Here is a 26314-nt window from a genome sequence, read left to right as displayed (position 1 = left end):
TGTAATAAAAAAAAAAGAAAAAAGAGACTGAATACATAATCACGAACAGAAAAATACATTCTAGTATACAAATATTAACTTAAAAAAAAGAATACATATGAATATAATCTCACAACTAAAGGAATAGTACAATTAGTATGATCAGCACAGCACGTGTTACATTGAGACAATGACAATTACCTAGATATAAGTGTTAATGGAAAAATAAAGTAATGACTGTGTAAAATAATAATAATAATAATAAAAATAATAATAATAATAATAATAAATAAAAATTATACCTAAAAAACAAATTCTGTGGATTTAAAATATTTCTAAACAATTTAATTCTAAACAACTGAGGACTAAGACTACTCCTGTGCTTTTATAAAAATAAAGTACTGGTAATACAAGAAGAAAAATTCTGCAGAAATGAGAAAAAAATAAATGTTTTACATTTCACAGTAAATGCAATCTAATATTACGGAAGTCATGTTAACAGAACTAATAAAGTTAAACAAATAATATATCAATATTTTATGAATAATGCAGAATCATTCTTCATATAAAATGCAAAACGGAAAAGTAAGCTGTTATTTATATAGGTATTGATAAAGTCTCGAAAAATGTCATATTACACTCTGTTCTATGAAGAAGAAATGTATGATACAATGTTTAAATCCTATCTACAATATAATAAATCAATTCCAAAGAGACTAAAGAATAAAGATACTGTATAATACGTAATGCATACTACAGTATAGTATTATAGTTTTTATTTCAATTGAACTGGATTGAAGGCACTAGATTCGATGGCAATTCGGAAGGTGGTTGTCTGCTAGCATTTGCGTCGAGAGAGACAGATAGAGAGAGCAAGGCAGCGTACAACATTGCCACATCGTACTTCACGAGCACGTGCAATACAAATAGCGCAGGAGAGAATTTAAATTATCAAAAGACAATAATGACCTTAGCCGTTGATTACTGTAAGCATGACACCAAACAAACCCTCTTTCCTTCACTAACAATATTCTTTGCACAGTTCTCAATCCCACACCACATGCTTCTGCTGTCGTTTCTTGCATGTTGGCAACGTTGCTGCCAGCATCAAGATGGCCGGCAGCATTCTGCTCGTTAACGTTCTTAAAATAATTATACACCTTAAACACTATTTTCCGCACCTGCTCGTGTAATACTTGTCTTTTTACAGTCTCTTCTTCCATTTATTTACCTTACATACACACAGTAAATGTTAGTTTTACTTATTCAATGTATTGAAACACTCACACGTGAACAAACGAACTCGGGAAGTGCTTGTTATAGACTGATTCTGATTGGTTCTACTGTACAAGTTTGTGACGTCACATACCAAGAAATGCTACGGCGCATATAGAAGCTAACCGCCTTCCGAAATGCCGTCTAGTCTAGGTGACATTAACGATGATCTTAAACATAGGTTGAACGGGGTCTTGAAAAAATGAAGAAGGAATTTTAAAGCAATTTATAGAAATGAGCGAAAGTTTCTTTTTTTTTTTTTTTTTTTTTTTGACATTCCGGGACAAATATAACTCAATCCAGGACATCTGGCAACCCTGCTTCTAGCACATGCTTTTTCAAGACATAAAATTCCAGCCGTTTTTTTTTGGGTGGACCACTGTACATGGAAGTAGTTGTGTAGCTTGTAGGAGCTGAATGTATTGTTTACTTCAATATACTCAAAATTACAGAAGAAGAAGCTGGGGGGGGCGGGGAAGAGACACACAGAAATCCACTTTGAATTTTGTCATACACTTCAGGCATTCATAGAATACTAAGAAAACCTCCAAGAGATGGATGGAAACTGTTGCTATGAGTATGGTCTTACAATTGAAGGGGAGAGGGTGGTATTTTTTTTTTTAACTTTTTTTCCTATTTGGTGTAAAATATTATTTTTTTGTATGTAGAGAGCTCATAGCTGTAGCAACTCAACCAAATATAAATATTTTGAAAAAAAAAAAATATTTGGGGGCTCAGATATGAAAAAAATATACCCAATGCTGGATTGTACTAAAACCGATATATCTAAACCGTTTTTAAAGATAGATTCAAACAGTTTTGTTTGTTCTACAAACTGTCTGTAACAGAATTTTGATATTAGTCCCTATGTTTGTAAAATAAACAATTAAAATTTAATAACAATTTTCTGATTTCCTTTCTTGCAAACAAACGGACGTATTTTTTAAATTAAATCAATTAACAAAATTCTGTTACAGAGAAAAGTTTCCCAATAGTCTAAAGAATGTGTGTTCTAAATTTCATGCATGTAAATTTAATAGTTCAGAAATTATATCCATTTTTGTCTGGCAATGTAGCAAAAAAATGAAGTTACTGGAAACCAATAAAAGCGGTTGTGTGATTTAAAAATCCATAGCGCAGGAAGTTTAAAAATGACGTCTCAACATCCGATAAGGGCACAAATACGCACAAAATATTATGCAATGCATTCCACATATATCAAAGAGTATTTTAAAGAAAAAAAATTTTTTTTTTTTTTGAAAATTTAAAAGGGGGCGAGTGATTTAAAAATCCATAACACAGGAAGTTTAAAAGTGGCGACTCAACATCCGATAAGGGCACAAATACCCACAAAATGTTATGCTATGCATTCCACACATATCACAGAGTATTTTCAAGAATTTTTTTTTCTCCTTAAGTGGAAATGAAATATATTGGAATAAGTTGTGATTTTAGTCATACCCTGAGTATACAGTATTTGTTCTTGATTTCACAGGAAACTCACAAATTCATCTCTCTTTCAAACCGTACTTTGTGAATATTTGAAACATTGCTCAAAAGAAGATCGGGAAGAAGTCTTGCAACAAATACAGAATTCTATTCTGGACTTCAAGAGCTCGAAGGATGGTGCACATGTGGCTGTGATGTGCATCTGGCATTCTTCAAATAAGGTACACAGAGCTGTTGCTCATTTAACACAATGGGACATTATTAAGGGGAAACTCCCTGAAAATCACGAAATTATTCCAAAAAAATTTTATTGGCTATTTCACTTCTTCAGAATGTATATTTTCATACCCCAAATGGATATAATTCAATTCTGACTACAAATATGTTAATAGTACATTATGCAATGAGCCTATAATGATAGTAATTAAGACGCGAGGATGTTTATGAAACGAGCGCAAGCTCGTTTCATAATTTTCATACGAGCGTCTTAATTACCATTATAGGCAAGTTTCATACGACTTTTTATGCTCGACCATATTTCTAATTTGAAATTTGAAAGTATTCATGTTATGGTTATGTGACTGGGGAGCGAACTGACCTTGTGCAATCTCGTAAATTGTGAGATGTGCGCAGACGCGAAAGTATTGATTTTTTCCGGGCAACGACCTTGATACAATCTAGTAAGATAAACGTTAAACTTGATATAACCTTGAAAATGAATTCGACATTGAAAAACGAGATGACAAATTGAATTTTTTTGAATATTATTTACAATTAACACTAATTGTTATAGTAACAGAACATAACCTTCTGCGACAGTATAACCTTCTGCGACAGTATTGGATTTCCAGCCTGCGTGACGTTTTGCTAGTTGTCTTGGTTATGTGACTGGGGAGTGAACTGACTTGTGCAATCTCGTAAATTGTGAGATGTGCGCAGACGCGAAAGTATTGATTTTTTCCGGGCAACGAATGTCCACGACCTTGATATAATCTAGTAAGATAAACGTTAAACTTGATATAACCTTGAAATTGAATTCGACATTGAAAAACGAAATGACAAATTGAATTTATTTGAATATTATTTACAATTAACGCTACTTATTATAGTAACAGAACATAACCTTCTGCGACAGTATTGGATTTCCAGCCTGCGTGACGTTTTGCTAGTTGTCTTGGTTATGTGACTGGGGAGCGAACTGACTTGTACAATCTCGTAAATTGTGAGATGTGCGCAGACGCGAAAGTATTGATTTTTTCCGGGCAACGAATGTCCACGACTTTGATATAATCTAGTAAGATAAACGTTAAACTTGATATAACCTTGAAATTGAATTCGACATTGAAAAACGAGATGACAAATTGAATTTATTTGAATATTATTTACAATTAACGCTAATTATTATAGTAACAGAACATAACCTTCTTCGACAGTATTGGATTTCCAGCCTGCGTGACTTTTGCTAGTTGTCTTTCGATTGCATATCTGAGAATAATCGAAAACCTGAACTTTAATGAATAGGTGTACTTTAATGACATGCATTAAAGGACTGCTACTAGGTGTATAATTACTACATTTCGGCATGGTCGAGCATAAAAAAAATTAAATTAAGGCTGTAAAGGCACAAGGCATTTAAAGAGTTGTCAAATTTAATTTTTATCAAAGTTTTTTTTTTTTTTACAAATTTCTGTTTGCAGATCTAGTAACTTTTTCTTCTAAAGTTGGATCCCTGAACTTACTAGATGAATGTAGCAGGGGAGAATTTTAATTTACATAAATATCCATTTTACTTTCTAATCCATTTTTTAAGAATTTTATTTTTCTTGATTTAACACAAACTTTTTTGTGCCAAATATTAATCAATCTGGATTAAAATTTTACTTCAAGTATTTGAGATAGCTGCATGTTTCTATGCATTTATTTTGTTAGATGCTGCTAGTTTAATAATTTTTTAATGAATTCAAGTGTTGGCTGGAACAATGTAAGTTACAAAATTTTCATTCGGCGTGTTTCTGTGTAATAATGTTGTATGTCATTTTACCTTGCTATACTCTTTGGCTTACAATTGTCCATCAATGCAGTACGTGAAATTTGTCCACTCAAACGTTTGCTACCCTATAAGAACAATGTTGTATGTGTATACATTTTGCAGCTCCTGTAAATTTTACCAAATTTAACTTATAATGTTGTTCCAGCTGACGCTTCAATTATAGGAAAATAACATTTTTAAAATTTCAAAACATTTTTTGAAAGTGAATAAATGAGATATAACAATTATATTACCAGTTGTTCTTTATGGTTGTGAAACCTGGACTCTCACTTTGAGAGAGGAACATAGGTTAAGGGTGTTTGAGCATAAGGTGCTTAGAAAAATATTTGGGGCTAAGAGGGATGAACTTACAGGAGAATGGAGAAAGTTACACAACACAGAACTGCACGCATTGTATTCCTCACCTGACATAGTTAGGAACATTAAATCCAGACGTTTCAGATGGGCAGGGCAGGTAGCACATATGAGAAAATCCAAAAATGCATATAGAGTGTTAGTTGGGAGGCCGGAGGGAAAAAGACCTTTGGGGAAACCGAGACATAGATAATATTAAAATGAATTTGAGGGAGGTGGGATATGATGGTAGAGACTGGATTAATCTTGCTCAGGATAGGGACCAATGGCGGGCTTATGTGAGGGCAGAAATGTACTTCCGGGTTCCTTAAAAGCCAGTAAGTAAGTAAGAATAAATGAGATATTTCATAAAATTAATGTATAGAAATGTTTCTCTATGTCTGGTGAACATAATCAAAGGAAAAAAACGAAACTTAGAAATTGAGATCTACTGAAAACTTCGACTTGAAAATATTTCTGAAAAGAATGGAAAAAAATAAGGAATCAAAAGCCAAAAACATTTGGGAGTTCAAAATTTGGATTTTGTTAGTCCTTTACATAGTAAACAATATCTCAAAATTTGGTTGAAAAAATGATAAGAGAAAAAGTTGTCATTTTAGTGGAGTGTGCCCTTACTGTAAGACATTTTTTAAAAGGTCAGCAAAGTGAGCTTATTAAGCAGGAAAACATCTTAAAAGGGGGGACCCTGAAAAATTGATTGTACCGTAGAGGATTCCTTGACTTTTGTGTTGGGAATTATAATTTATTCATTATTATATTAGTCATAAATGCAAATTGAAATTATATATTTTACCTTATTGTAATAAATTGAAGCTGATACATTCCTGAGGGTAAAATCAATGAATTCAATGTACTATACACACTAATCACAATAAATTATTTTTTATCCTTTATTGTATTAACCTAACATAATGAAGAATTTGTCCAGTGTTGTTTGTTGCTGCAGTCTCTTCTTCTGATGAATTTTTCTGAACAAAATACTTTTCCATTATGTGAGATGTGTGGAGATTCTAGTAGCATATTTGTGCTTTTCTACCACTAAATGTCGAACAAGTGCACTCTGGTGTTTGCATTCTTTTTACGATTTTTAAAGAGCATCAAATCGGCTGTGGTTGCTAAATAGCGCTGTTGTCAAATGCACTTCTTTCTCAAATCAGCAATTAGTAAATTGAGGCAAGTTGATTGGAGATTCACGTTTGTGCAATGCAACGAACAATCAAATAAATCGGACATCAACTGATTGGTGATCAGGGACCGATTTGATTTGCATTTCTGCAACAGGGGCTTACAAACCCTATAAAATTACGAACATTACGAATGTGAGCTGTGAGTGTTAATTTTATTGGCTGACATCGGGCTCGGCTACATTTAGTCTCAAAGAGTAGCCACTAGCTTTGCTCCAAATAGAAAAAAAGAAAAAAGATATACAGTACGATTATTTAGTCCTGACAGTTGCTGGAGACTTGCGCCTGGATCAGGCGAGTTCATTTAGTTACGCCAAGGGGTGTATGGATTAGTGACTCGCTTGCCTTCAGAGCGATCGGATGTCATGTGTGCGGTAGAGCGGTATGCTTCTACTGTCTTCCTCTGACGAGTTTAGCACTGGGACCTGAGGTATTCTTGCCATCGGTGTGGGGGGGGGGGGTTGCAGGTAGATTCTTTTGTTGCTACAGACAAGCCGAGCCGAGTGGAGTGGGAAGTATTAATCACCCAAAAATATGCAATCTTCAGTTTGTAGTAGTGTATGAATATTTCATATACATATTGTTTACCTAGGCCTATATAATTTTGTTATTAATATATTAAATATATTGTTGCAATTTTTGGTCAAACATTCCCTGTTGTTAGCTATGTTAATATTATATGAATTACTCATATTAAATATTTCACCGTTACAAGTCATTTTTAAGGAAACATGCTGTAGAAAAGTTTTTGGTTTTATTCTATTGGAAGTTTAGAATATGTGTGATTGGTATCGTGAAAAACAGATTCCTATAATGTCATGCGAAAATCATTTGTTGGTGATATCTGAAAATACAAATCAAGTAGTTTTACTTCTCATGTAAGTTCAGCAGTACAGTATATTTAAATTGGTTACTTTACAAATTTAATTCAATTCTACTAATCACTAAATTTTATAGTATGATTCTTCTTTTCATTTATATTATTGCAGTTGTATTATGATTGTTCTTTTTATTTATTTTATTGTATTTGTATTTCTGGTGGTGTGATGGCCTTAACTTCACCAGAATAAATAAATAAATAAATAAATAAATAAATAAATTAATTAATTCATTTTCTACAATACTTATCTCTATCTCGCCAAAAATACATTAGAAAACTAATAGGCATACTGCTCTCGTAAATTGGGCGAATGTTTTCAGTATGATTGTACTTCCTTCCAGACTGGCGCTGTCACTGTTCCCTCCCACTCCAATACTGCGCTAGACTAGTTGGAACCGCATTCCTCTCAGCACTAAACTCCTCAGAGGATGACAGTAGTACAATTAAGCTGTACTGCAGTCCTTTACCGACTGCTCGCCCTTATCTCTACTCTGGAGCTCTCCCCACTACTCCTACTATTTCCCCTCTTTCGTGTCGCTGAGCTGTCAGGACTAAATAATCGGTCTGTACTACCTAATATATATACTATATATAGTATTACAGTTTTTATTTCATTACAACCCAGCAGGAGGCATCAAGCGGCATTGATGACAAGGTTGGATGTAGACTGGACAGGGTCTTGGAAAAAATGAGTGAGGAATTTAAAAAATAATGTTATATAAGTGAACAAAAGTTTATTTTTCCGTATTTTTGATATTCCTGGACAAATGTAACTGTATGTAGGATCCAGAACGCACAATTAAAATACGGAACAATCCTGTGGAATCCCAGATGTCTGACAACCCTGGCCATAATGCAGCTTGAAGAATTAGATCAATTGAAATAAATTCATCACTTCATCAGATATGTAACCTATGACCTTTTACTCTGTAGTGTTTATGTAATGTAGTATAATTTAATTTCACAGGTCAAGAAACAAATTACGAAGAGTCTGAAAGGCCATATGGTAGAAGTTGCCACTTCAGAATATGGTCATTTGATCCTGTTGGCACTGTTTGATACAGTTGATGACACTGTTCTGTTGAAAAAGGTTAGTATAAGAAATGTTTCCTAAATTATTTTAATCAGTAAATCACTCTTCTTAACCCTGCTGTTCTGTTAGATTTTACTATACGAATATACTGTTCGGGTCAATATGACCTGATCTATTAAAATTGCATATAAAGTTACAAAATCATGTTTGTGAACGTTTGTATGACTACAATAACAGTTTATCATTATTGTTATTGTTAATATTACTCTTATTATTTATTTATTTATTTTATTTTGCTTTTTTACTATTATTCATTTATGTTATATTATTTTGCTATATTATTCATTTGTTATTTTATTTTTGTACATTCTTATAAAAAATTAATAACAAATTGAAGAAACATATCTGTTTGACTCAAATGTTTAACTTATAATGCAGCACTGGGCTTTGAAAAATTTATAGATTGAATTTAATGCTTCTGCTATGTTACAATTATTTACTTCTGTCTTATGTTTTGTGTGTCATAAGGAACTAGCATGTATAGGCCTATGTAACTCAGTCAAATGTATCTACAGCCCCTTTGGATGCATTATAATCTAAAATCATTTGAGGCTTCTTACCATTCCTGTTGCTGACTTCATTGTCATGATGCAGTGTACTCATTAGCACAACATTTTTGTTTTTCTTTGGAATACAATTGACCACAGTAATATTATTTGTGAAGTAGAATGAAAAGCTATGTTCTTCCTTGTTGTTCATTTGCTGTGGAAATTCTGGCTTATTTTTCCGTTTATGCCCCAACATCGTCATTTTTTTTCAAAAGTATTTGATCCAAATTGTAAGAAGTGAAAAAGTTGTCACAAGTTACATTTTGACCCCTTAGGTCACTGGTAAGATCACCACTACTCTCAAACCCTAACTTTTTTCTGGTGCTCCATATTCTTTCCCTGTATAAACTTGTGCTACCAATGCATATGAAGTTTTGCTGTCACAAAGCGTCCATATTTTTATTCCATATTTTGATGGTTTGCTGGGAATATACCCCTTGAAGGGACAGCGACTTCAAAATTCTACCAACTGTTCGAGAGTCACATTTTCGCTAGGATTGAATAATTTAGGAAGGACCTCCACCAATTTCTCCCAAATGTAACAAATAGCAGCAAATTTATCAGTGCGTCTTCGTTATTCTCTAGTAGACTTCTTATCAAATCGCAAGACACGCGATTTCTTGCAAAAGATTTCAAGTGACATAGTTGCCTGAAAAATGTTTCTGCCCGTTTTCTGATCCCACAAATTTCTGTTGACTCACCATGAGATCGAATAACACCAGCAAGAAGCATAAGTTCTAAATAAACCTGGAAAACAATACTGTCGATATTTGTCCATTGCTGGCCGTAAACTCGCCGTCCTTCTATGTTTGCCATTTATATTATTTTATTATGGTGGCATACCTTGTAACTTCTGGTGTAGCCTTGATGACGTTCGAGAAAGATAGATGGTCCTGTTGTGGAGGTAGATTCAATACTATTCTATAGCTTGATTTTGAAAGAGTTGAGTGAACAATATTGACTGGTTGTTGACTGTCAGAATCGTCATCACTTTCAGATTCATAACTTACATTATCTCCAAATTCTAAAACAAACTCTTCACCATCGGAGAAATTCACAATTGATACTAACTGAGCATTACTCAATGGTCATTCCATCATGGTGTCTGAACTCAAACTGAGAAACAACATTGAAATATTGATTCAGATAAAATGTAACAGCTTAGAAGGAATTCATTCAGAAAAATATAAGGAAACCATTGTTGTAAATTGGTGTATCTGATTGTTGGCAATAATTGAATTTCTACACATTATAATGAAAGCATGATACAATTTCTAGAAAAATATTAATACCACATTAGAAAGTAATAAAATAATATGTTGGGTCATATTGATCCGAACGTTACATAAGTAACAATTACAAATTATGACAAATCTATTTGAAAAATTTAAATTATTTTTAAACCACAAACGTATATTGCATTATTAGATAAAGTCACTGAGTCTCATAAGCATAACTTACTATTTCAAGAAAATATTAAGGAAACAATATTCACTTCGGGTCATATAGACCCGAACAGAACAGCAGGGTTAATACATCCACTAAGATGGTGATAACTAGGGCTAGGATTTTGATGACCTACAAATCATGAAAAAATGTCTTAAAAACAATGAATTTATGACCTAAAAATCTTTCAGAAATGCCATTAAAAATGCCCTAAAAATTTATCTTACATAATTGGCTTAGTAGGAAAAGGGGTTTTGTACTACTTAATATTTAGTTATTAAATTAAATTCTAGTACCAACATTTAAGTTTATTTAATTTTACATAATTTTTTCTAAGTGGTAAACTTTAATTAATTATTTTACCTGATGTAGTTTCCATGTAGCCCATCACAAGGCCACTCTTATACGGAATTAGCAAGTATAGAGGAGTCTATATTGAAGGGATGGTTGGACTTATCCATTACATGGAGTGTACTATGTTAAAATGGCAATATTTGTGTAGGAAAACGATTAAAATGTTTTACAAAATAATGGTTATTAATGGACAAAATATGTAGAGAAAATATCAAAGGAAATAAACATTATTTTACATTAATAATGGGTATTTATGGCCAAAATTAAATGAAAATGCCTAAAAAATGACCGAATAAAACAAAAAATGTTCTTATGAGTTGAAACACGCAAAATATGCAAAAAAAATACCCTAACAAATATGTCTTAAAACACTCAGTTTATCACATAACATATAAATACTAGAGCAGCTATGTTTCTGGCTTACTAGAAAAAAGATGCAATTTCAACAAAATCCTAGCTCTACTGATAACGTAAAGTGTACTTTTTCTTCAGTGGCGGTCTCTTCTAACAGATGAGATGTTGTCAGTATATGTCGCAAAACTGAGTTTTGTGTGACTGATATTAATAACTTTAAGGTGGAAGTTACATCTTTCGCTAGTATAATTTTATTATATTTCAACATTTTTTTCCTTCAGAGTCTGTAGGTCCTTTGGAAAAAAGAATGGCATACTTAATATGCACTATCTGTACATCACTCAACAATTTTAATGTTTTTGAATCCTAATAGTCTTTTTCTTTTTTTTTAATACGAAAATTTTGTGGAGTATTTTGTTCTGTTAGACAGCATTTTACATGATAACTCACAAAATACTGGGGATATTTTAAGGGGAGAGGATGGTACTTTTGGTGAAAAATGAGTAAATTAAAAAAAAAAAAAATCTTTAAAATGCTCTGTGATATGTGTGGAATGCGTAGCATAACATTTTGTGGGTATTTGTGCCCTTATCAGATGTCGAGTCGCCATTTTTAAACTTCCTGCATTATGGATTTTTAAATCACTCATCCACTTATACTGTTGTTTCCGGTACATTAAATTTTCAAAAAAAAAAAAAAAAAATTTTTTTTTCTTTAAAATACCCTTTGATATGTGTGGAATGCATTGCATAATATTTTGTGCGTATTTGTGCCCTTACCGGATGTTGAGACGTCATTTTTAAACTTCCTGTGCTATGGATTTTCAAATCACACGCCCGCTTTTATCGGTTTCCAGTAACTTCATTTTTTTTGCTACATTGCCAGACAAAAATGGACATAATTTCTGAACTATTAAAGATACATGCATGAAATTTAGAACACACATTCTTTAGACTATTAGGAAACTTTTCTATGTAACAGAATTTTGTTAATTGATTTAATTTTAAAAATACGTCCGTTTGTTTGCAAGAAAGGAAACCAGAAAATTGTTATTAAATTTTAATTGTTTATTTTACAAACGTAGGGACTAATATCAAAATTCTGTTACAGACAGTTTGTAGAACATACTTTTGCAAATACATTGCAAAAAACTGTTTGAATCTATCTTTAAAAACAGTTTAGATATTATATCGGTTTTAGTACAATCCTGCATTGGGTATATTTTTTTCAAATTTGGGGCCCCAAATAATTTTTTTTTCCTCAAAATATTTTTATTTGGTTGAGTTGCCACAGCTATGAGCTCTCTACATACAAAAAATTAATATTTTACACCAAATAAGGAAGAAGTTTTAAAAAATACCATCCTCTCCCCTTAATGAAACTTTGCATGTATGCAGAGTTCTCCCATGTGAACAACATACTCTAAAATATTTAATATAGAATGTATAGTTTATTTTTAAAAAAATAATATTGATCATTCTTTAAATTAAGTACCGAAATTAGTTTTTCTCTCACAACATTCACTAAAGAACTTGCATGAATTGATCTTATTGTAAGATATCATGCATTTCTTTTCCGTTGTTTTTTCACCAATGAAGAGGATAGTTATGAATTATGGAAAAACGGTGACAATGTGAAAGAAGAAACAGCAGTACCCCAAGTAAAGTTCCTCGTCCATGTAACACTTCACATCCACTTATCTAGATACAAACCTAGATTCCCCGATGAACAACACTGACACTCTAGCGTTTAGCTAACAGTTTGCTACTTTCTGTTGTTCACATTTCGTGTACTTATATTCCGTATAGCAAACTTGTATTGCACATATGTAATTGTACTTTAAAAATCAATTAGTCACTTTTCCATTGCCATGCTGTATGCTGTACATATTTCCGTGGCCGTAATTCTGTTGTGATATCTCCATAGCTTTCATATCTTAATTTTAATTTTCCGTTAATATACCTCATTGAATGTTACGGTTTTTTACTCAGACACTGATGCCTGAACTCCTGGGAGATTTGCTGAGCATTGCCAGCAATGAATATGGACGGAAAGTTATTCTGTACTTGGTGGCCCATAGAGATCCCATGTATTTCCACCCTGCAGAGGTAGAAATGCTGAAGAATGGAGCAACACTTAGCAACAGGTAAACAGATTAATTCGTAGTTATAAAATACAGCACATTTTAAGAGAAGAGGACAGTTAAATAGTCTCCATCATCTACATCATTATCGTCGTCATCTTCATCATCATGTCGTCAAGAAGTAGGCGAATATAAGAAGAAATGGGGAAAACTACAAGAAAAATGGGGGGACAAGGAGAACAATGGGAATACAAGGATAAAAAAGGAGGACGAGAAGAACAACAGGAATCTAAGAAGAACAAGGGGAATGGAATTTGGCAGGGGGCACTATGGCCCAACACTGCGACCTTTTACGATCTATTGTGCTAACCCTCAAGTTAGAAGCATTCCCAAACTCACACCGGCTGACTACACTAAGGTTCATACATATCGGTACCCAGGTTTCGAGCAGGCAACCCCCGTCATCCCTACGCCAGCCCCCTCTATGCGTCGCCAGCTGGTGATCGGGGAGTGCTGTGAAATGATGACGAAATGGAGAAGTGGTGTAGATGCCTAATATGGGGAAAAAACGGGAGAACCCCGAGAAAACCCCAACTGCGACCTTGTCTGCCACAAGTGTCACTTTGGATTTTTAAATGAAAAAACCCAGACCTGACTGGAACTCGAACCTGAGCCGCCTGCATGACAGGCCAGAGGTCTGACTACTCAGCCACCGCAGAGGTATAGGAGAACAAGAGAACTACAAAGAGAAAATGAGGAAGAGAAGAACAAGTGAAATATAAGGAGAAAAATGGGAACAAGGGGAATACAAGGAAAATAAGGGCAATAAAAGGAGAAAATGGGGATGACAAGAGGAACAATGGGAATACAAGGAGAAATGAGGGAAGGGGGGGAAAGGGAATACAAGGAGAGAAAACAGGAAGAAAAGAAGGATAAGGGGGGGATCTAGGGAGAACAAGGAAAATACAAGGAGAACAAAGGGAATAGTAGGAGAACAAGGGAAATACAAGGACAGCAGGGAGAATACAAGGAGAAAAGGGTACTACAAAGAGAATAAGGAGAAGACAAGGAGAACAAGGGTGTTGCATTTTTATGTAACTGTCAATTTCAAATTTACTTCCCCCCTTCATAATTAGTGAGGAGAAAGGGATAGTTCTACTTCAAAATTCCAAGTGAAATAAGTTGTAGGTTGCGAGATAACTCCACAGAATTGTTCCTCATTTACATAAAAACATTCAAAACAATCTGCCCTCAACATTCTCCATAGTCAGAGTAAAGAAAACATAAGATACAGCCGAAATTATGGAAATTAATGTTGGAAAAACAAATATATATACAGTAAAACCCCGATAAGATGCTGTTCAAGGGACTGGGTATTAATCGGGACCGCGTATTAGGCGGGCATACTAATTTTGACTTATATACAGTATCTATTAGCATTTTTCTTTATTGAAATACATGATTCATGAAAGGTAATATAGTATTACTCCATTATGTAATTACTGTACTGTACGTCAAAGACATTTACAATATGTACTGTGCTTAATTCTTTCGGAAAAAAAAAATCATTTATAGTTGTTCGCCGTGTGCGTGTTCTCAAAGTCCTCATGTTTACCACACTTCAGTTTCCTGCAATTATATCCTCCCGACGACGTCGCAACTGTAGTGATTGAGTCGCGATTTTTTATTATCATACTTAATATTGATGATGGGACTCCTAATGAATCAGAGAGTTGTTTCTGAGTAAGAGTACTGTTCTCATCGTACTTTCGTAAGATTTCCAAGTTTTCCGACACAGAAAACGCTTTTCGTTTAACACTCATTGTAATCACATTCACAGACACTTCAATACACTAAAGGACAACAAACTGACCAGCAAAAATTTCCAGAATTTTATTACGGCCTAGTGAGGAATGCTGTTTGAGAGAGACGGTTAGCAAGAGGGTGGGGTATTGTAACTGTATGTAGACTTTAAGCGCGCAGGTAAGGAGTCGAATAAGAGAGCGTAACAAGAGGGTGGGGTATACTAAAGTATGAAGTATGAAGGTTTAAATGCGCAGGTAAAGGGGCCAATACCAATACTTTTCAGGCTAATGGCACCAGTGAGTTCAGTGACATTGCTGTTACAGTACATTGCTGAAAATTACATCGAAAATATTCCACAAAAACAGCGTATTATGCAGGACTTGAGCGCAACAAACGGGGTATTTTATAAAGACGTTATATATGAAATGTGCAGGGACCAGATAAAAAAAGCATATTACATGGGATAGCGTAATAGGCGTAATAGGATGTCTTATCGAGGTTTTACTGTACTAAAATATGTGGAATATATAGTTCCTCAAAAACAAAAAAAAAACTAAACCTGGATATACTGAACCTGAAGAGCACCAGCGTAACAGTTGTAGACTTCATTGCAGTCTAGTGGGGGATCCACATACAGAAATGCACTGGGAAAATTAGTTGAGTAATTTCTGTTAGCTAACCCAGTTGAATTACTGTACAAGAAAGAGGACCCACTTACATACCTTCATTAAAATTAAAACACAAACCAAAACTTGGTCAGTGTAAGAATAAATCAAGCTAGCTCCACAACATATTGCATATCAGAAGACATGAACAGTGATCATAGAGCAGTCATCGCAAAAATTGAAAATATAATCAAGAAAATTCAGAAATGTGAACCAAGAAGAACCACTTGGAATTTTAAAAGAGCTAAGTAGTAGACGTACATATGGAGTTGTTCAGTAACCTTTATATGAAATGAGTCAAAGTCAGAATACGAGAAGGAATGTTAGGAGGAAGCAAAATAAGGAGGGGAGTACGACAAGGATACCCTTTATCACCTGCAATGATCAACATCTACTTGGAGGATTTAGTGAAGAATTGTTTTCAGAACATAGGAAGAGTGATAGTAGGAGAAAGAATAAAGCCCATAAAGTTTTATGATGATGTGGCGTTGTTAGCAGAAGAGGAGATGATACTAAGGGATATGCTACTGAAGCTAAATGACAGCTGTGAGCAGTATGGGATGAAGATAAATAGCAACAAGACGAAGATCATGGTCGTAGGAAGAGAAGTAAAGAAGGTAAACATGCGAATTCTAAATGAGGCAGTAGGGCAAGTGGACAGCTTCAAATACTTGGGGTGTACTATAAACAGTAACATGAACTGCTCCCAAGAAGTCAAAAGGAGAATAATAATGGCCAAGGAACCTTTTAATACAAAAAGGAGCATCTTCTGCGGATGTCTGGAGAAAGAACTGAGGAAGAGACTAGTGAAGTACTTTGTGTGGAGTGCAGAATTTATGGGGCAGAAACATGGACATTACGACGAAGTGGAGGAGCAACTAGAAGCATTTGAAATTTGGATATGGAGAAAGATGGAGCTTGTGAAATTGACAGATGGAATAAGAAACGAAGCTTTGTTGAGAAGAGTGGATGAAGGAAAAATGTTTCTGAAACTGATCAGGAAGAGGAAAAGGAATTGTCTAGGTCACTGGTTGAGAAGAAACTGACTTCTAAAGGATGCACTGGAAGGAATGATGAACGGGAGAAGAATTCGGGGCAGAAGAAGATATCAGATGATAGACGACATTAAGATATAGGGATCATATGCAGAAACTAAGAGGAAGGCAGAAAATAGGAAAGACTGGAGAATGCTGGGTTTGCAGTGAAAGACCTGCCCTTGGGCAGAACATTATGAATGAATGAATATGTCCAAGGCCTTTCTATCTCCCTTTCATAAAATACAGTGTAGTCTGAAACATTCTAACCTATATATAGAGTGATTCATAAGTCTGGTGCCATAGATGAACTCCATTATTAGTGTAGATAGCGAAAAATGGAAAAGGGAGAAAGTTGGAAATACGTAGTTTACAATCTAATGTGCTTGAATTTTGAACGTAGAATGCACTATTGAGGATGTACACTAGAATGAACTTCACTGAGAATGGAAAATGCCCTGCATTGCTAAAGAAATTAGAAATATTATTAATGAGTTTAAACATAACTCTCTCTACACGGAAATGGAATTAAGACAGTAACAATTCCTCTGCCATTCATTCCAAGGAATGAAACACTTGAAGTTTGGGTTGTTTTTTCTAGGTTTACTAGGAAAATTCCATTACATTTTGTAATGCCTTTATCTTACGTCTACATATTGCATATCATCTGGTGCTGCATATAATATATCTTTGACACTGACAGGAACTAGAGCAATTATTGTAATGTCTAACATTGCTGAAAAGTGTAGAAATATTATTAATGAAACTAAACAAAACTTTCTGTATGGGAGTAAAATTAAGACAGTAGTAGTTTAATAGTGCATTATGCAACGAGCCTATAATGGTAGTAATTAAGACGCGAGTATGTTTATGAAACGAGCACAAGTGAGTTTCATAATTTTCATACGAACGTCTTAATTACCATTATAGCCAAGTTTCATACGACTTTGTATGCTCGACCATATTTCTAACTTGAAATTATTCATAAGTATTCATGTTATTCTTATCTGACTGAGGAGCGGAAGTGACCTTGTGCAATACCTCGTAAATTGTGAGATGTGCGCAGACGCATTGACCTTGATATAATCTAGAGAGTAAAATAAACATTAATCTTGATATAACCTTGAAATTGAATTAGACATTGAAAAACGAGATGACAAATTGAATTTATTTGAATATTATTTACAACTAACGCTAATTATTATAGTAACAGAACTGCCTTTATTTCAAATATAGGTGATTTATTGACTTATTGTTGTCTTTCGTTTGCATATCCGAGAATAATCGATACTTGCGCTTTCATATTGCTACAATGGTATTTTCTGATTGGTGGAACACCTGAACTTTAATGAATAGGTGTACTTTATTGAGGTCCATTAAAGGGCTGCTACCTGGTGTATAATTACTACATTTCGGCATGGTCGAGCATAAAAATACACAATGCTTTAGTTGTGAAACACAAACGTGTTCGGGGTGATTCAGGACCTGCACCAAACTCGAAGGGATGATAGACCTGGCATGGACGAACATTTTTTTTATCAGACAACCCTTTTTCTTTGATGTATCATTTAGGAAATATGAACCCCTGTTTAAAATTCATCACTAAGTACATTGATTTGAGTGACAATGTTTACAATGTACAACTGACGTCTCTGTACACTAAACTCACAAGAAAATTTTTGAAGCTGGTGATGTTGTAAGTTGTTTGTGGTCACATTAACCTCCACCCCTCAATGTGCCTCCGTGCCTGCTGTGTCTTGCTGCCGAGGTCATAGCCTGTGTTTGAGCTTAGTTTTTGTACAGTGTGTTATCAGAAGAGCTGACTGGAGCAGCTTAACTTCAGAACACAATGCCACTGCTCATAGGCAATGCACCCCTCTCGATGTGGAGGGACTGTGATTCCAGCATGATGGAGTCTTGCTGTACGAGCACATATCAGTAACACCTATAGGGGAGCTGTAGGTAGTGAAAGGGGGACTTCCTGTGTGGCCAGTGCGATCACCTGACTTAACACCCCATGGTTTTTTCTTTTGAGGACATGTGAAGTGTGTGGTATACACCACCACAGCTAGCAGAGAGGAACTGCTTGGAGGATACACTCTTTCTTTAACCAGCTTCACACGAGATCCCACATGTTGGAGAGCGTTTGACAGTCAATGTTACGACAGTGTCATGAATGCAATGCTGTTGTGGGTGGACACTTCGAACACCTGCTGTTAACTGTATGTAGAATTATAAACTGTACATTAACACTTGCTGTAACCTGGATTGAAGTAAATTAAATAATTCTTTGTCTCAAAACTAATATCACAGTCTAGTATATACAGTCGCAAAGCTTGGGGTTATTTTTTGCATTTCTCGCGATAGTTGCTAGCCACTTGGAGCGCTGTGTGTACTAGGAACAATAGACAGTGTCACTGCTATCGTGATCTAATACAGGCCGTAAGGCAGACCATGTGACTCGCTTAACCCGATCACGAAGGGCTGCATTTCAACCATATACATTAATTGGGATGCATAAAAAGTAACATATATTTCTCTAAAATGTAGTGTAATTGCATTAATAAAATTTAAAACAATGATTAGGAGACACTTCAGACATAATTCCTTGCGAGTTAAGGCGTAATATTATTTTTGGTGTGAAAATTACATTGTTCGTATGTGTAATAGACCTACCTGCCATTATTTCGATTAAATATTGCGAAATTATTGTACATTCATTTATGCACGATTCAATAAATTTCAGTTGCACCGCACGAATATTTAGATATGTTGAAATTATAGGTTATGTTTACTGTCCCAGTTGCCCCTTTCTGTCTAATTTTAGTGGTCTCCAATGCCCTGCCATTCATATGGAAATATTATAGGTTATGTTTACTATATCTTATATTCCTAAATTCGCAATTATACATTAAAATTAAGCATAATGCCATGTATGATACTCCGCACATTCAATTTGTCTGTATTTTAATACTACAATTGAGTATTGAATTATTGTATTTATCTACTACCTAAGAAACGAAGTAACAATCGTACATACATTAATTTCATAGGAGTGGTATGGTAAATTTTCTGTCTACAATTAAGGAAGATAGATGTGCTAAATTAAAATCACAATATAAATTATTTTTTATTAAACCTCAAAATAGCTTCCATTCTTAACTTAAAATGTTGATGCGAGCAGATTATGTTAACGTGTAAAATTCTCTTCACATTAAAATAACACAGTTTTGTAATTATTTCTGCAACATGTTATGCAACAAGAAGTAAAGGGAACTTATGGACACATTACACTAAATAAAACTTAGCTATGATATGCAATAAAGTTATAATATCCTAATTCACTGAGGTCCGTACACTGAAATAGAAAACCCGAACATATATTACGGCCTGGTCTAGATCGAAAAGGCATTGACTGTGCTGTATTTCACATTGTTGTGAAAAGTTGTGTAAACTGTGAAATGTTCATTATCAGTTGTAATAACTGCAAATGGCGAAAATACAATAATTTGAGTAATAATATGGGACAAGGAGATGTTTGTTGCACTATAAATTCTAAGAAAAAGAGGTCAGAGTTATCCTTCCGAAAGATCCAGGAAGGTGAGTTTGTAAAATATAATATATACTTTATGAAAATAATATATAAACCTTATGTATTTCGTATTTCAATAGTTGAAGGAAGGTGTTAATTTTTCAAAAGAACACGATATCAAAAGTACAATACATTTTATTGTCTGCTAGGGAAAGAGTCTGTGATGAGGCGATAGTAGCGATCCTGGTGGCTAGCAACTATCTATGGATGCATATTTCAACTGTCTATGTTTGCATATTTAGTAAGTATTGAGCTTCGCAACTGTATATACTAAACTGTGCTAATATTTCATAGCTCCTAAATTACGCATCAGAGAAAATGGGTTGTTGAACAAAAAATGGTCCTCTATGCAAGACCTATCATCCCTTAGAGTTTGTTGCAGAGGTCCTAAATCACCTTGCATGTAATGGCCTCTTATACCATAAGGAAATATTGTATATATGTATGTGTTGCAATATGTTGTACATATTTTGGGTGTTGTGAATTTTATTATGTGTTTTTAATTTAAAATATAAAAATATTTTTAAAGTTTGACTTCATTAATGTAGGTATGTCCATTCATTCCAGCAAAAAGGACGAAGGAGTAAGGACATCTGAACTGTTGGATTCTGTATCGGATCCCTTGTTAGAGTCTATTACTGGTGACACATCTTCATGGATTAGCAATAGCTCCATTGGAATGGTGACTTTGGCAGTCCTGAAATCAGGAAAAGGTTAGAGGTTAATCACATACAGTAGAATTCCTCGTATCCGGCAACTGTGGGACAAAGCTAGTGCTGGATAACTGATTTTGCCGGATAATTGGAAAATATGTTTATAGGTTATGTAAGGACATACTGTACTGCACAAACATTTTTTTCCATGTTGAAATTTAGTAATTTTCATATAGATATTTAAAAATAAAGTTTTAAAATACGTACAGTGTTTATCTTTAGTACTGAATACGGTAATGTACATTCATCAATTCATAATTGAAGCGTCGGCTGGAACAATGTTATAAGTTACATTTGGTAAAATTTACAGGAGCTGCAAAAATGTGTACATGTACAACGTTGTTCGTATAGGGTAGCAAACTTTCGAGTGGACAAATTTCACGTGCTGCATTGATGGACAGTTGCAAGCCAAAGAGTATAGCAAGGTAACATGACATACAACATTGTTACATGGAAACACACCGAATGAAAATTTTGTAACTTACAACGTTATTCCAGCCGACGCTTCAGTTATTGTCGTACAGTAATACATAATAGCGTAAAAAATACGAAAAGTTTCCTTAACCTTATGGCAAATTTAAAGGGCGGCCATGCGACGTGAAGAACAGTGTAGCCAACATTGCAACTATGAAGACGATAATGTAGTGCTCGATGATTTAAACCTCTTTAACATATCACTAATGTCTGCTTGTTTATATATTATGAAGAGTTCGCGGGAAAAATGATGAATCGCAGTTTTGTTAAGGTTGATGTCATTATCTAATTCAATGGATCATTACGAAATTTAATGTTGTTCTTATGAAAAATGGTAAAAAGGAGAATTATCACCACGAATTCAGTAACCCTTTCCTTTATTTTCTATAGAAACAGCACTACATCTTGCAGTTATAGACTCAATTAGATCATTATCTAATCCTTAACAGAAATTTGACATTCATCGTTTTTCCCGCGAACTCTTCATATACTATCACTCGAATGAAACTTTTACGTGCTGTAGGAACAGAGAATTTCACACTTTCTATTTAGACTCATTCAACACCCCTTCGAAACGGATGACTTCAAGTGGTAAATTTAAAGATATCATCTTTGCGCATTGTTTGTAAGGCCCAAGTGACAGCTTAGTGATGCTACCCGATCTACTCCATAATGGGATTTTCAGTCTGTTTTCACACGTGAGCAAAGAGTAAACACAATATGCAGCGTGTGTGATCCACAAAAACCACTCACGTCTCCGTCCGACTCTGCCCTTTCACATGAACGACTATTTTTTTTTTTTTTTTTTTTTGCCTAGCCAAAAATGCCGTTGTTTTGGTATTGCCGGTTATTTGGGTGCCGGATACGAGAGATTTTACTGTATATGATAAAAGTTTACATATGTAAATAGAGTGCTGTGCTCATATGTGTGAGTCCTGTGTATATCACTTCTACCTTCTCCTCCATAGTCAGCATCATCAACTATCTTAGTAATATCACCGCAATTTTCTCTCACCACTGCTGCCACTGGCACTACAACAACCCAGAAACATTTTGTCGTCACCTAAATACTTCATCTTATTCTCCCACTGAAAGTTCTCTCTGTCCTTTTCCCCCCCTCCGTCCCCCCATTCTCTCTCACTCTTTCTTCCCTCCCTTTCACCCATCTCTCTATGTCTGTCATAGTCATGTCTGTGTGTCTCTAGCTCAATGTCTCTGTTGTTTTCCTTCACTCTCCCCTCGTCTCTTCCTTTCTGTCGTCGTTACCACCACCACCACCACAACCACCATCACCACCATAATATGTATAATACGGTTAGGTTAGTCAACTTTGCCACATCAAAAAATTTAATTGTCAAAAGTACAACATTCCCCCATAAGGATATACATAAATATACTTGGACTTCTCCAGATTGATTGACACACAACCAGATAGATTACATCTTGATAGATAAACGAAGACATACAGGGACATCATTTTATTTTTACTTACATTTTTATTGTACCTGAGTTTTTGAATGTACAGACGTGGACAGATTATTAGCAAAATTGAAGATTTTTATTATATATTTTTACAAACTATGATTCTTCAATTCAGACTGCAGTTGATATTTTTGCGTATTTCCAAATTATTAGCAAAATTGAAGATTTGTATTGTATATTTTTAGAAATTTTGACTCTTCAATTTGGACTACATATGATATTTTTGCAGATTTACAAATTATTAGTAAAACTGAAGATTTTTACTCTATACTTATTTTTACCAAATTCGACTCTTCAACTTGGACTACAGTTCACATTTTGGATATTTCCAAATAATTAGCAAAACTTAAGATTTTTATTTTATATTTTGACAAAATTTGACTCTTCAATTTAGACTGCAATTGACATTTTTGCATATTTACAAATTTTTAGCATAATTAAAGATTTTTATTATATATTCTTACAAAAAATGGCTCTTCAATTTAAACTACAGTCGACATTTTTGCATTTTTCTGTCAACTATAATGATAGAAATATGAAAAATTGTCAACTGTAGTGTAAGTTGAAAAGTCAAATTTTGTAAACAGAATTATCATAAAAATCGTCAATTTTGTTAATAATTTGTCCACGTCTGTACTTCACTCCCACCCCCTCTACTAGTAAACTTCCAACCATTCTCCACACAGAACCAAGGCCGCGTATGCAGTATTGAGTTAGTGAGTATAGTACGTTCCAGAAATATGTTCGCGTTTTCCAGTGATGAAAGAGTTTTCAATATTGAATCATATTTTCGCACAGGTACTGTCGTTCGTTTGCCTACATCGCATCCCAGTCTCCCCCACCTGCTTCTGTTTGCCCCTCTTTAAGTCTAGTAGTTGGGCTGTCTTAGCTCCTTTCTGAAAACTTTCATTTCTGTTAGGAATTGGACGTCTACGTAATATTATACAACTGTTTAAAATAACTTAAATAAGAGGGCCTCGTTAAGTAATGAACTGTCACGTGATTTTCCCCCCCCTTTCTACGACCCTGCGACAAAACCACTTGAACGGACAGTAGATAGCATTTCTGAGTAATTTTATCTTTTCGGATCGGGCAGAAGTGAAGATTGAATTTACAGTATGTAAGGTACTCTTTTATAGAGTAGGTATAGAAATATTTCAACATGAGTTACTAGTACGAAGGACGAAACTGGTAATTGGAATTAGGTACAATAGTCTATAGTGCGATAATATGCACAAAAGAACTGAAGACTGTATGGAAATGAACGGCCACCATTTAAAAAAATGTGTTTAAATATCCATATTATGATTATTTTTCAATTTAACTTCATTCTCTATATTGTACGCTAATGTGCTGTAACAGTATAATATACACTGCATAATTAATACGTCCGAATGGATAGCTCAATTCGTGGGTAAAAACACTAAGTGTTAATACAGTAGGTACTGTATTTTTATTAAACAAAAACCTAATGAAAATTATCGAACTCAAAATTGCGATATTTCCTAGTTTACTTTTCTTCCCTCCTATACATAGTAAAGTGATTTATATTTTACACCAGTATCATCGAACTCCATCTTGGAAGGGGGAGCAAGTGGTGTTTCCGGTTTTAGACCTTTAATCCGAAGATATAGTCAGGTTAATATTAAAAATGTTAGTAAAAATAAAATGATGTCCTTGTACTAGTAGAGTAAACATTCCAACCTTCAGAGGAGCAGACTATAATTCTGATCATTATTTGGTAATAGAAGAACTAAGAGAAAGACTATCAGTAGCCAAGCAAGTAGAGCAACAAGTTAATATTAGAATGCAGAATAAATATGGGAAATGCTTGTTATTATTCGGTTGAGAAGCTTTTGTCATCCAGCCTGCTCTCAAAAAAGCTGAAAGTTAGAATTTATAAAACAGTTATATTACCGGTTGTTCTGTATGATTGTGAAACTTGGACTCACACTTTGAGAGAGGAACAGAGGTTAAAGATGTTTGAGAATAAGATGCTTAGGAAAATATTTGGGGCTAAGAGGAATGACGTTACAGGAGAATGAAGAAATTTACACAGTGCAGAACTGCACACATTGTATTCTTCACCTGACATAATTAGGAACATTAAATCCAGATGTTTGAGATGGGCAGGGCATGTAACATGTATTGGCGAATCCAGGAATACATACAGAGAGTTAGTTGGGAAGTCGGAGGGAAAGGACGTAGAGATGTAGATAGGAGGATAATATTAAAATGGATTTGAGGGAGGTGGGATATGATTGTAGAGACTGGATTAATTTTTCTCAGGATAGGGACTGATGGCAGGCTTATGTAAGGGCTGCAGTGAACCTTCGGTTTTCTTAAAAGCCTTTTGTGAGTAAGTAAATATTTACAAGAATAAAAGACACAAACTCAACAATGCATATCCATTCACGTCTATACTCTGGTCATATTTAAAATAAAAAATCAACTTTTCAAATTATAAACAGGTTATCACCATTAAATCGAGAAAAATTCGTTTCCGGCACTGGGAATCGAACCCAGGACCTCTCAGCTCTGCGCGCTGAGGGCTCTTTCCAACTGAGCTATACCGGGACACAATCCACGGTGACAGTCGAACTCCTCTCATTGTACTGTGTTACGGCCTACTACCTGCATTTAAACCTATTTAAGTCAATATGCAGGGGCGCATATTTAAATGATTTTTATGGCCATATTCAACAACAGTTTGTGATAACTGTAAACATTTAATACATTAATGAGGATGGCGAGACCTCATATAGTGAATATTTAATGTATTATAAAAAGGTCTTTCAAAACTTATCATCTTGTGAAATACCAGTAGTATCGGTTATGTAGTCTTATAGGTCACCAATGAACATAAAACTCTCAGGAGTTGAAAGTGAAATGTTCTATATATTCAGGCCAATTTTTTCAGTTCTCCTAACTTGCATCACCAAGCTTGAGGAGAAAATGAAGCTCCTTGAATATCAGCTGTTAGTGATACAGGAAGCTGAGAATAAAATACAAAATGTGAGAGGGAAATTGATGGATAAGATAAGAGATGAGTGGGATAATGTGTTCGAAAAAAATCATGGTTTGTCAGTGCTGAGACATCTGAAAGTAGTCACAGATGGAGAAAGTGAGGATCTCTCTGTTGAAATTGAAATGAGAAATGTAAATAAGTTTAATTATGCCCTCTAACCTCTGTTTGTGTGGAGTGTTACTCCTCTGCTTACAAACTTATTTTGACTGACGAAAGACACAGCTTGACAGTGGGTAATTTGAGGAGCATCATTTCAAATCATATTATGTCCAAGAAACAAAATTTTACAGGAAGAACGAAAAACTGATTACTCCTAATCTGGGTAATTTTTCACAAAGTAAAAAATATGACGTTATTGTGCTTGAGGAGTACTTCAAGGAACTTGAAAAAATGAAATCACTTTTCAATTCTGTTCTTCAAATTGAAGGAAAATGTGTTGGACATAATATGTTTTGATCCAATAATTGTACA

General features: G+C 34.5%; 1 protein-coding gene across 1 annotated transcript in view; it reads left to right on the top strand.

The window, feature by feature from the left end:
* Positions 1-26314, top strand: part of peng (Pumilio and CPL domain-containing protein penguin) — a 145662-nt gene that overhangs the window by 81516 nt on the left and 37832 nt on the right. Inside the window, exons 6-9 of the mRNA XM_069838357.1 lie at positions 2750-2924; positions 8139-8261; positions 12958-13112; positions 20714-20859. Of these exons, the coding sequence (XP_069694458.1) occupies positions 2750-2924; positions 8139-8261; positions 12958-13112; positions 20714-20859 (599 nt within the window). The remainder of the gene's footprint in view (positions 1-2749; positions 2925-8138; positions 8262-12957; positions 13113-20713; positions 20860-26314) is intronic.

Source organism: Periplaneta americana, chromosome 10, assembly GCF_040183065.1.
Source record: "Periplaneta americana isolate PAMFEO1 chromosome 10, P.americana_PAMFEO1_priV1, whole genome shotgun sequence".
In the NCBI taxonomy this organism is placed as follows: Eukaryota; Metazoa; Arthropoda; class Insecta; order Blattodea; family Blattidae; genus Periplaneta; species Periplaneta americana.
The sequence above is the reverse complement of the archived record's forward strand: the minus strand, read 5'-3'. Positions and strand labels throughout refer to the sequence as shown.